The 12,555-nt window shown below is 39.3% G+C and overlaps 1 protein-coding gene across 1 annotated transcript; it reads right to left on the reverse strand.

The window, feature by feature from the left end:
* Positions 1 to 4,379: 4,379 nt before the first annotated feature.
* Positions 4,380 to 12,289, reverse strand: dok1a (docking protein 1a). The gene is made up of 7 exons (XM_041934493.1): positions 12,153 to 12,289; positions 11,181 to 11,259; positions 8,175 to 8,314; positions 7,978 to 8,088; positions 7,714 to 7,783; positions 6,958 to 7,130; positions 4,380 to 6,771 (listed from the first exon to the last, which is right to left on the reverse strand). The coding sequence occupies exons 1-7, from the start codon at positions 12,207 to 12,209 to the stop codon at positions 5,836 to 5,838; spliced, it is 1,566 nt and encodes a 521-aa protein (XP_041790427.1). The 5' UTR covers positions 12,210 to 12,289; the 3' UTR covers positions 4,380 to 5,835.
* Between the last annotated feature and the right edge of the window lie 266 nt (positions 12,290 to 12,555).

The following is a 12,555-nucleotide window of genomic DNA, read 5'->3' on the forward strand; positions in this document are numbered from 1 at the left end:
TTCTTTTCCACTGGCGCTGTTCTGCTGTTTTTGTTTTCCTTTTCAGTGTGCAGTATTGCGGTTCCTGTTAGTAATGGTGTTGCTAAGCTAGCTTGCTTGCTCAGTTGTTTACCACCAGAGCAATATATTGTAGCAATTTGAGAAAATAAAGACATAAAAATTCATACCCGAAAATTTCTGGCATACAATGCATGAATCTATGATTGCAAGTCTTCAGTGATATGATCATGGTGTTCTTTATTGTTTATCCTAATAAAGCAGATTTGCAGGTGTGGTGTAATGTATTGCTCTGGCCACCCATTATTCTGCACTCACATCTGCTCACATCCTCTCCCTCATTCTGGCCATTTAGGCTACAATCACACAACAGCTTTGGATGTCCAATTTAATCCTGATTTCTCTGACCACATTTGATTTTAAAAGTGACTCATGTTGATTTCCTGTGCTTGAAACAACCTGCATGTGTACACAAGAGTCAGTGATGCATAAGTAAAGCTCCACGTAACCAAGCAACAAGCACAGTCTGCCCTGCTCACACTGCCAAATCACCATCTGTAATGCATGCTAACAAGGCAAAATAATAATTCAGGCCACTGGCAAAGCATATTTAGAGCTATACAATCATATTTGAAGGTGAAGAAGAATGAAGCCTGTTCGGAGGCCACAGTGACTGAATAATGGCAGATATAATATTCCTCTTAAATTGGATGTCCTCCGATATAGATATGGCACAAAATAGATCTGAAAATATGTAGTTATTCAGTTGAGCAAAAATGTCAAATTGGGTCATCTGTGCCTGATGTGTTAACGTAGCCTAAATGACACTAAAGCACCAGAAATCTGATATCTACTGTTTCAACAGCCTTGTGAAGATCTGCTTGCTGTTGAAATCAGGAAGAGGATGCGAGTGACTCACTCTTCATTTGATTAAGTCTCCTCATTTACTCTCGAACCCACGTATCTTTGTTAAGATGAATATGTGCATTGACATACTAATCCTGCGTCCTTCTTGTCTACCCACTGAACAAGACTGAACATGGGCTCACTTTGCCATTCCATGATCCTGATCGCAGACAGTTGTGACAGGACTCATAAAACTGACCATATCAGCATAATAAAGCATGGATTTCAATAACATGAACTCTGATTTCCAGTCCTCTGTGAGAAAGACTTGATCTGTTTTTGACTGTTTTTGCAGCTATAAAACCTCAGCTCTGTATCACAGAATGAAAAATCAGATCCTCTGTGCCTGAACAAATTCAGCTCTTGTCCACAAAGAGCTGAACCACAGATCTAAAAGCTGATTATGTCAGTCTGTGACCTTAAACTGATCATCAAATGTTTCAGATCCATGCATTATGTCAGGATGGACATTTTGGACGTTGGGAGAGTAGTTGTTTTCTGTTACTCCATAGTATTCTAGACTTTTTGTACTTCACTCTGGTTGCTTAGTAGCAGGCTTATCTGATTCACTCATCCATTTTTGTACATATCTGTGCCAACAGCTTGGGCAGACAGTGTTTTTTTTTTTATTTGTAAAGACATAAACTTGCTTGCATATATAAATAAAATGGAATAATACACTTGTGTACTTGTTAATAAGGGAACCTTTTGAGTTTGTGTCTTCATTTCATGTCATAACACTTGACTGTCTAAAAGACTTTTAACATTTTAAAAAATTATTTTGATTGTTAATGTTATAACAAATAGTCAACTGGGTTAGTTCTATCACAGTGTAGTTTCAATATTTGTCCTGACTCCAAGTTTAAAGATTTAGTTTTCAACTGCATTCAAAATCCAAACTACATGGAAGCATAGAACGGCATGCGTTTTTGTGGCTGTTAAAAGACTGGCAACACATTAAACATTGGTAGGAGATTTTAACATCTCTTTCTAGATTTGTGTAAGAGCAGCTTAAATCGCAAGAAAACTCCTGTATACTTTATATACATGTGGGATACATGTATATAAAGAATAAAGGAGGAGGTCTTTTTGTGAGTGTAGTGGCAAATGTAAGACACCTAATCACAGTTACAAAGCTGCGTTGTAGCTCCATCTGACCAACAAAGCAGCACTCAATAACATTAAATAAAATGCAATAGTCGGAGCCTAAACATGCTGTCCACAGTAGAGTGAAATGCTGCTCTGAGGACACATTCTGAGGGAAATTTAGTTTGAAGTCTCAAATTCACCATTCAGTTGGTCAGGAACTGGTATGCAGGTGCAATGTTTGCATTGTGAGCACCCTAAATTAGACATAATTCAACTAGATTAAACAGCCCCATCTGGTGGAAAAAACAATACATTGCCACTGAATAGCTGCCTACATGAGAAGAGAGTGGTTTACTGCAGAGGTAGTGGTGTTCACCTCCATCCATCCATTAACTATACACCGCTGAATCATTTGCAGGGTCACGGGGGGGCTGGAGCCTATCCCAGCCGTCTCTCGGGCGAAGGCAGGGGACACCCTGGGCAGGTCGCCAGCCTACCACAGGGCTACACATATAGACAAACAACCACGCACACCACTCATTCACACCTATGCACAATTTAGAGTCATCAATTAACCTCAGCATGCTTTTGGTCTGTGGGAAAACCCACGCTGCACAGGGAGAACATGCAAACTCCACACAGAAAGATCCCAGGCGGGATCGAACCAGGGTAGTGTTCACCTTCTAAACATATTCTATACTGAAAAATTACAGCTTGATCACAAAAATTATATAGTTATCAAGTAAAGGCAGCAATTGGATGACAAACAGGTGGCAGGTGACAAATCACAAATCAACACTTAAAGGTCAAGATCATGACAAAACATCCAGGTGATGATAATGCCACACAAACATTACAAGTGACAAAATGCAAACAGTACAGGACTCTGGGGAGAACACATTCAAACACCAGGGGTTCTACAGAACAGAAGCAGGACCATAGTTTCAACTATATTGTTGGTTGGAGGACCCAACTATACTGATGAGACTGGAAATGAGTACCACAGTTCTTCCTCTTGGGAGGAAGAAAGATCTGAGACAAAAAGTAGAAAAGTAAATATGTGGCTGGAGTGGTCCACACAGATTGCATATTTACAGAGAGACTAACCCATGTAAGGGAACAACTCATACTTATACCTTCCAATAACAACTTGATTTGGTACAATGCCTCCATTACAATCACCAAAATACCCACTTAATGCACAAAGGTTTATTATTGGTATTTTAAAAAATTCAGGAAAAAATGTGTACCCTAACTTTTCAGAGGCTCTGTGCAGATGCTGCTTAGTTTCGCAAAACAGTCAAAGTGGTCCACTTGAAAAGTCATGTCCTCAATGACACTTCAAGAACATTTAATGGTGTGCTGAAATGTCCTGGCAACATATGTGTTTATTCATCTGCTCATATGCCCTTAGCTCAGCAACCATGCTACCCATGAAATAATCAAGTAACATGTATCCACATAGAAGGGAAGTAGTCTCAACCAGATCCCAGATCCATGAATGAACATGTCTCACTTACCTGACTGACAAAATGACTTAGAGTGCATCTGAATTTAGCAGTGGTGCACTAATTGCTAGTGTGGCAACAAAAATGAAAACTAGTGTAGGTGTTAGGAGTCCTGAGTGTGGTCTCTGATGAACAGATTGTGCTGGAACACAGCAGGAAGAAGTTGTAAACAGCAGTAAGTGAATATAACGTCTCGTTCCTTTTCAGCAAAAGTGTGCTTTTTGAGTCAGAACGGCACCCGTCCAGAGGAATCATGGCTGAATACTACCACCTACTGGTAGAGAAGAGCACAGCAGGACATAAAATTGGCAACCTGAACAACACTACTGTGATAGGCCCAAATTCCTTTCCATTCTCCTTTTAAGATAGAAAATAACTTATTTGTATGTGAATTATCTAACTCATCAACTCAATCCCTGTTTTTGTGAATGTCACATAAGCTACTGACACAGCAGCCTAATTTATCAGGTGCCTGTGTTTCAAACTAAATGCTGCAGGCATTGGATTAATGCATAAAATTTGAATAATTTATTGCAACCAAATGGTCTCCAACCAATATTGGCACATAAAATGAAGTTTAATTAGGATAAAGCACTAAAGTCAGTAAATCAGGCTGCATTGATCTATGAATGAATGTGGGTGGTCCGTACAGTGTGAGCTGTCCACATGTACACTGTATGAAAACGTTCTCCAGTGCGTAGAATACTGGCAGGTAGGACAGCAGGAGGACTGATATGCTGATATTCTGCAGCCTCTGAGAAGTACCGGGCCACAGCGCAGTGTCATTGAGGACTTTGGACTTATGGACATTCACTATGTTTACATCCATTAATCGCCTGAAAACGACATCAGGCTGCTACAGCAAAAAGTCCTGCACTCCAGCTTTCATACTTTTTTTATTAAAAACTTGTAAAAACAATGCAACTTTTACTGAATAGTGACACTTACAGTGTAGGATAATGGCAAATACTAAATGTGGTGAAACAAATGCACTGTCACACAGCAATATGGTGATCATATCAGACCAAGCAAGGCTGTAGCAGTAACACACTTGAATGTATTGTATTGACCAACGGTTAAGTTTTTAAAATTTCATTTCAACTATACACTACCAAAAATAGGTTGAGTTCTTGAAATCATTTTGACCAACATATGAAGTTAATATATACGTTAGAAAAAACATCTACAATGGTTGCTGTCTGTGTATGTCGTACAATTTGTTGTTCAGATAGAATGGGTGACGGGACAGGACAGCACCACTTTGAATATTTTCAGCATCACTCTATGAAAACGACAAATACTGATTTTAACTTTACTATTGATAGAGAACTATTTGTACATCACAATACATAATCCAACAAAAACAATCGGACATAGATGAAAAATTGCTACAGAGCATTTTCATGTAAACATTCTTCCCTGACTTATTCAGAAAAACATCATCATAAGCAAACCAACAAACATGTATTGAACACTTTCATATACTGTCAACTTTATGGTATTACAATAATACTATCATGTGTCACAAGGTATAAATATGAGAAAAGTCTGAGACTTGCCCATGCATACATCTGATCCTATCACTTTGTTTTTGGAATTACTATTTTCAAAATATTAACACAATATTTTTCAATTGGGGCTGCATTAATTTAAAGGGGAACTCAAACTATTTGAAGTCTGTTTACAGGTAGTATCATTGCATTATGTGACGTTGTATAAAGCCTTTTGTGGCTTCAGAGGGAGTAGATCTGAGGGTGGAGAGTTAGAAAGGCACTCTGTAGCCTGCTCAACATGTCTGATTGAAGCTAGATGCTCGAGGCTACACTAGCTCCTACTAGCACCCACTTGAATCTATCTCTACCACTGAATTCTCAGTGGTACAGTTGCATTGTGGGTAATGTGGACACCAGATTTTGACAAGGAAGAAGAATGTGTGAAATAAAAAAGATAATATCTCTCTTTCTGCTTCATCTATTTTTCTAATGCAGTCCATGATGTTATGTGCAATGTTGCACCAGTGGAGTCGTCTTTTGACTTAGAAATTTGGCCCTCTCTAGTTAGTTTAGTATACCAACCATAATATGTTTGCTACAAACTTTACTTTGTTCACATCTATACTATTTCTGAATACTGACACAACAATGGTCATTTTCTTCAGAAATCATAAGCAATAATGTTTACATATATACACAACAGAAAATGCATCCATGAATGAGAAGAACAGATACAATACAATGTTTCACAATAAACTCGAGTAGTCATTGTAAGCAAATATGTCAGACTCTACATAGGTTTGGTTTAAGTATTTTAGTATTATGGTACAGGTACAACTGAATTAAATGATGCCCAGGTTTTCATAAATCACATCAAGCGACTGGTCTGCACTCATGCTTGCAGTAACAGAGGAGGAAGATGCAGAGCAAGTAGGGATAGTGACAGATGATGAAGAAGGGCTAGATGATGCTGATTTTTTGCAGACTTGAGCATAAAGGTGGGCAAACGGGTCGGGTTTGCTTTCATTTTTATGAGAATCTTCCTCCTTCTTCCTCATAGGCTCAGTATAAATGGGTTCATCGTCTGCAAAACATGTTGTTTCTCCTTTGCTCTGAGTGACATTTTGTTTATTCTGGACTGGGCTGATTTTGTCGTATACTTCAGAGTAGACTGAATCTGGACGACAAATGTTAAAGCAGGTATGTGAAGCAGAGGAGTTAGGAGGGGGAGGGACAGTATTTCTTGAACTGGGGGGTTTGAGTGGGAGAACGCTTGCAGGGTCTACATACATAGCCAAGGGTGATTGCGCTTTTGGTGCAGTTTGAATACAATCAGCCGGGTCAGCATATACAGCTTCTGATTGGCCCCCAAGATGGCAACCAGAGTGACTGTCATGTGTGGGGACCAGTGGGAGAGGCATGAGGGTGATAGGAGCTGGCTGGGTTGATACACACTCAGATGAACCAACCAATCCTTCTTGATTTCCACGTGCACTCTCCTCTAAAACAGATTTCCTCTCCTGTGTCCTCAGTTTGTTCTCAAGAGTGACAGCCGTACTAATCATATCAGGTATTTTGCAGAGAGGGGAATGAGCCTGTGTGTTGGTTAATATAGCTTGCTCACCCTCTTGGGTTTGGTTGCCTAAAGTAACAGTTGAGGTCTTCTGCTTGATGTTACTCTGAATCAGGGAGAATATCTTCTCAGCCTGCTGTGTCTCAAAGGTGAATGATCCAGGACCAGAGTCACAGCGTCTACCTGCTTCAATTGTTAAGGCCACCTGGTAAGAACAAGAGGTGTACAAAGCATGTTCATATAACCAGCAATTCTAAGAATGAAAAACAATTCAATGTAACACCTTCTAATAATGCCTAACACTGTCAAATGTGTATTCTTCAGTTTTAAAGGACACCACATGAGCAGTTAATAGGGAAGCTGGGATTGTTTATGATATTGAAAACCTTACCTTATCTTTTCCATATCGTCTTAGCAGTTCATACGGCCATTCTCGAACGATGTTTTTCTTCTGTGTTTCTCTCAGCAGCAGTGCCTCTTGCCCCACCTGCAGCCAGTATGACCCTTGCAGACCGCAACGTGTTGCTGCATCAGTCTTTTGAACTACCACCCAGTACTCTGAGGCTGGAAAGAAGTCAAATAAAACATCTTACATTCTGATGAAGTTGACCACTGTTTGATCCTGTAAAGTAAGCATACTATTAAATACAGTGGCAACACTATTCTACAACAATTTGAAAAATTTGGAAATTAACAACTAAAAGTTGGGTATTAAGTCAGACTGCATACTGTGAATCATCCATACTGCACATTGTGTTCTCTTTTGTTAAGGGACACAGTTTTTGATCATGAGCAGTTGTTTCAAGAGTGGGTCTGGTTTTGTTTCTATCTTGTGCATATGCACTGGGATACACCTGTGTGTGCACACTGTTTCGAAAGACAATAAGTTAACAAAAGACCCCTCCCCGACAGGTGAGACAGGTGTTGAGTGCAGCTAACCACCGCTTTCACAAAAGTACGTTTCTGAGCTCAGTTACTTTACTTTTTATACAACACATTCACAGAGTAAATCCATTCGAAACAGAACAGTGGGAGTTCGAGGACAGATACGTGTTGGGATAGCAGAGAGAAACCAATGACAGTTTGAGAAAAGCAGGGACCAGAAATAGAAATGGTGAAGAAGAGGAGAAGAAAGAAACAGCTTTACCTTCATCTGCTGAGGCATATATCTCGTTCTCCTCCATATGAAACTGTTTAGAACCTGAGCCACCACCTCGCTGCGAATGATGAACCAACCAGCAGGGTGAGAAGAGGGAAGCACTCAAATTAGAGAATAATGCCTGTAGATCAGGCATTCAAACTGATTTATCTACCTAAAAAACTGGCACGCTGCCTGCTTCTGGCCTGTTTTGCCTTAACAGTTACCAAGGTATAAACAATTAACACACCTGTATTTATGTTGTCCTCTCACCTGAAACATGCTGTTACACAGTTTTTCTACCCATTCTGTACAGTCGTCTTTGAATGCAGCAAACACCATTGTTCTGTCCTGTGTCTCCACACAAAATGCCGACATGTTATCCTGCAAACAGCACATATAGCAGCATGTAGTCTTTATCTGTAATATTTCTGATACACTGAACATGATAAACAGGCAGAAAGGCTGACCATGGGACAGGCCTCAGCATTTGGGGGGAGTCTGAGGACACTGATCAGCTCAGACAGTCTGACCACATTCAGCTTCCTGTCCATATTCAGCTGGTTGTGTCTCCTGAACCCAGCACCATGATCACCTCCAGCAGCGCCACCTGGAGGATACATGATGGACAATCAGACACAGGATTGTTATATTAAAGCTATATACTGAGAAAACCACAACGCTAACCTAAGATAATTCTCCACAGAAGGGTGACATTTAAAAGAAATTTTGGAAAAGTGTGTAATGTCAGTAAATTAACTCATTTTAACAATCATGCATGTGTCATCTACACCTGTAATGTGTTTATGTTTTTTATTAACTTCAACAACTTGGAAAAAGCTATATCACATGGAATGAATCACTGATTAATCTCTACAGTTGTTGTTTTATTCACCAAATTTACCGACAGCAGTCATACAGTTTGCATTGTGGGGATTTGATTTGGAGCAGACTGGATATTCTGCATCAACCCTCTCAGAGAGAATACACTGCATGAGGCAACTTGCTTTCCTGAATGCCAAATAGCCACAGGTGGTGGCTTTAAGTAGGAGGAGTGAGCAGTATTTTGGCTGGATGGGAAATGGAGCAATCCTTAAAAGGCTTCAGTCCAAGAAACAAACTATATGTGTAGATGTGGGTTAGAAGGCAAATTGGTTGCTCTAAAATGATGATTTCCGTAATCCACAAACTTTGTGATGTAAATGAGAGCATTTTTATAGGTGTAAATGATGAAGGTGATGAAGTGGTACAGGAAAATAATCTTGTTTACAAGCACTGTTTTAGTTTGATAGACCACCTCATCTTCTGTTTATTTGGAAGCAGCTCAGGAGTTCAAACCCCAACAAAGCACTTGTATTTTTACTTTTCTTTCAAACATAGCAATTAGAGTAAATCAAAATATACACGAATAGGCCTAAATAAGGTGTACTTAATGTCAGAAAAAATCAAATTATATACAAGCACAAAAAACAAACACTAGAGGTCGACATTTTATTTTTATAGCTTCAGCTGAGACTTTTAAGGACATACAGGTCATTTGATATTTAGTGTGGGGGCGGGGGAGTAACTTCATTAAAAAAAGGTTGCCAAAGACACAGTAGATGTTTGTTTGTTTGTTTGTTTTTTTCATTTTATACATACATTTGTTATTCTCAGTCCCAGATTTTTCTGTTATTATTATTGAATAAAACTTATATTTACTGGACATTATCTGGTGAGAAACAACTGCATTGTGAGATAACAATTTCTGGTATTAAGGAGTCTCTTTTGCTTTCACACAAAATATTCTTATTTTGGCTATAGAAAGGATATAGAAAAGGAAGGAAGACATGAAGCCTTCTTGTCTTTCCTTCCTAATTCAACCAGCTCTTAGACCACTTAGACACTTTTAGGTCAGCTCACTCCACTGGAAAGCATCTAAATCAACTGTAGTCCTGCTGTCCTCATAAACACCCCACCTCAGCGTTCATGTCGTCATATGGGACCCACCTCAGCTGGCACATCATCATAAACACGCAGGCCATCATTCACAATGGCACACAGTCTAAAAGCCACACACTTCACCATCCTAACTGCAGCTGACGTACTCAGCGCCTGTCAGAATAAAACACTCACTACTTACTGTGTCACGCCTTACATTCCAATCTAATGGCTGATTTGACTGTTCCTTTTTTAAGCATGTTACTTTGCTACAGTTGTGGGTCCAGTTATCATTCTAAAACTCCAATTTACTTTTTGTTCCATGGATTATTTAATATGTTCACTGTACACAAAATGTAAAATGTGCACAAGTAAAGCCTTCACATGACATCAGACAGATAACTTGAGAGCAGCTGCATCATGCAGATTCATCACCAACTCTGTACTCTCTAAGCTGTCAAACCTGCTGCTCATGTTCTGCTGCTGCTGCTGCTGTCCCTGTTGTTGCACACGTCAAACACATCCACCACCACCGGGCATTCACCTGCGGCCTGTTTCCTCATGATCGTTTCCATGACAGAGACTGTACTCATCTCTCCCTGGTCATGTTTTTTTTTTTTTTTTTCTGGCTTTACATTTAGGATTCACAATAGGTAGATGACAGAATATAAGGAATAATAATTTAAATCCAAACTCCTACAATAATTGAGATTTCAGAGAACTTTTGCTTATGCAGCCAAAGACAACTGAAAGGAGCCTAATTGTAGTAATGGTAACCTTCTCGTTATAGCAATGTTTAGCAAACTTTTTGCCTTGTAGCCCATTACCACAAGTTGTATGTTTTCCAGTTGTGACCAGTTCAACTAACACTAATTCACAAGAAAAATGCAAACTTTAGAGGAAAGTCCAGAGAAACAGAATAATAATAACAGCCAACACAATTGTGTGTCCATCTGCCTGGTGAAAGTGTCATGGTTTTGGCTTTTAGTTTGGTTATTTCCTGTTTTATGTTGAAAGACTTTCTCCTCATGTGTTGTGCATTGTTTTACTTCCTGTCTTTGTCCGGTTCCTGCCCTTGTGATTACGGACTAGTTTCAGTATATTTAGGCAGAATGCAGCGTTTGCTGCCTTGTCCTGCATTTATTTCCTGCTTGTGCCATAGCGGTTTGTTAGTAGTTTAATAGTAATTTAGGTAGTAAGTTCTTTATCTGCTTTATATTTTGTATTTTGCCCTTGTCTGCTCCTACAGTTTTGGCTCATCCAAATCTTATACAACAGTTTTGGCAGGTAGAGTAGTACTCCCCATGACAACTAAACTGAACTTCATGTGTGTTCAGTGGAGTGCCCCTTTAAAGCCTTTGTGATCATTTGACTGGTGGGTGTTATTTGCCCCATTTGACTTGACATTGGTAATAACATTATGATGGTAATGGCAATAAAATAATCAGATCTCAGTTATTAACTAGGTGAGTACAATCTTATCTTGGAACTTTGCTTTAACACCACAGTGGGACAAATGGTGATACACATAGAAAACATTACTGTTCCTCCAATACCTCCCATATCCTGAATCTCCAGTCGACCCCCTCCACTGCTGGTATGGGGAAACAGAGATAACCACACTGGTTTCCATTTCTGACAAGACAGACAAAGATGGTTAATGACAGAGAACAGTTCAGGATAACACTGTGTACAAGTGAGTGTAACTGCTTCACTTTACCAGCATGTGAATACATCTGTGTCACATAGAATAGTTCAAGTTTATGACAGATTACATAATTTTACCCATACACACGTGTATTACCCTCAGCCTCACCCCTTTCCCTGTCGGTTTCAACCTTCCCACATGTGACACAGAGAGGCAAACATTAGTCACATACTCTGTGCTTTCCATCTGTAAAGTCCAGAGGGCTGTCAGAGTGTAAATAAGGACAAACCATCATACGTGATCTTGGAGTAGATCTAATATAGCCAATGTTTCATGAAATGCATTCAAATTCTCTAGCTTTGCAGCAGGTTAACAGTTTGGCCGCTGCAGTGATACTACACAGCATGTGTGTGCTATCTGTTAGTGCTGCACTGGAATGTCTTGTATGGAAACTGTGTTGTGTTTCAACTTGTTCATTTGGATTCCTGCTCTGGAGTCTTGCGGCTGAGAGCATTTTCAACCAAGACTATGGCTCATATTTCATTCCCTCAGCCAACAGTGGAATCTGATTGAAAATAATGCTATATACAAATTATCTCTCACTTGTCTGTACATAAAGCAATGAGCCGTGCAATATTATAAGCAAGTATGAGAGTACATCATCTTTCTATCTGCCTTTCTTAGCTACGTATTTACTGTAGGCTGAAGAAAGTTTTGCATCAATATTCCTACGAGGTTGTTATGATTCTGTTTTTATTAGTATAATTATAACACAAAACGAGGAAACAAGACTGTTTATTTAATCCTATGTTATATCCCAGCCTCATAAATGATCGCTGCTAGTGTGAAACAGTAAAATTCAAATCTGTTCTGTACTTACTTTGCCAGCTTTGTGTGGTTGGAGGTAAGCCTTTCCTGTTTTGGTCTGAGAGTCCATCTGGGAAGCAAATGCTTTTCAGTTCTGACCTTTGGATTCAGAAAGACGAAGAAGGTATTCTTTCTTTTCCTTTTTTTTTTCTTCTGGTGAGTAGTGTACTTGGGGTGTGTCCACAGTGAGACATACTTGAAATATGATCCTCACCTGACAAACATACGCACATAGAGGTGTAGCCGAGATTGCAAAAGCGAGGGAGCCAGATTTTAGGACTAATTCTGTGCTCTACATACATCTATATCTTTAGATTTCTATTTCTATATATAAACATCAATCGACAGATAGAGATTTTATTGTTTATTAATAGAACTTCTGTAGCCTATTGTGGACAAAGACCTAATCATCATAG

The sequence above is a fragment of the Chelmon rostratus genome, chromosome 3 (assembly GCF_017976325.1).
Source record: "Chelmon rostratus isolate fCheRos1 chromosome 3, fCheRos1.pri, whole genome shotgun sequence".
Lineage (NCBI taxonomy): Eukaryota > Metazoa > Chordata > Actinopteri > Chaetodontiformes > Chaetodontidae > Chelmon > Chelmon rostratus.

Excerpts from the sequence above, each read along its gene's own strand:
- dok1a (XM_041934493.1), bottom strand. The coding sequence starts at position 12,209 with ATGGACTCTCAGACCAAAACAGGAAAGGCTTACCTCCAACCACACAAA. Across the intron at positions 8,315-11,180 it reads GGAGATTCAGGATATGGGAG|GTGGCGCTGCTGGAGGTGAT; the intron begins GTATTGGAGGAA and ends TGTATCCTCCAG. Across the intron at positions 7,784-7,977 it reads TGTGTAACAGCATGTTTCAG|CGAGGTGGTGGCTCAGGTTC; the intron begins GTGAGAGGACAA and ends CATCATTCGCAG.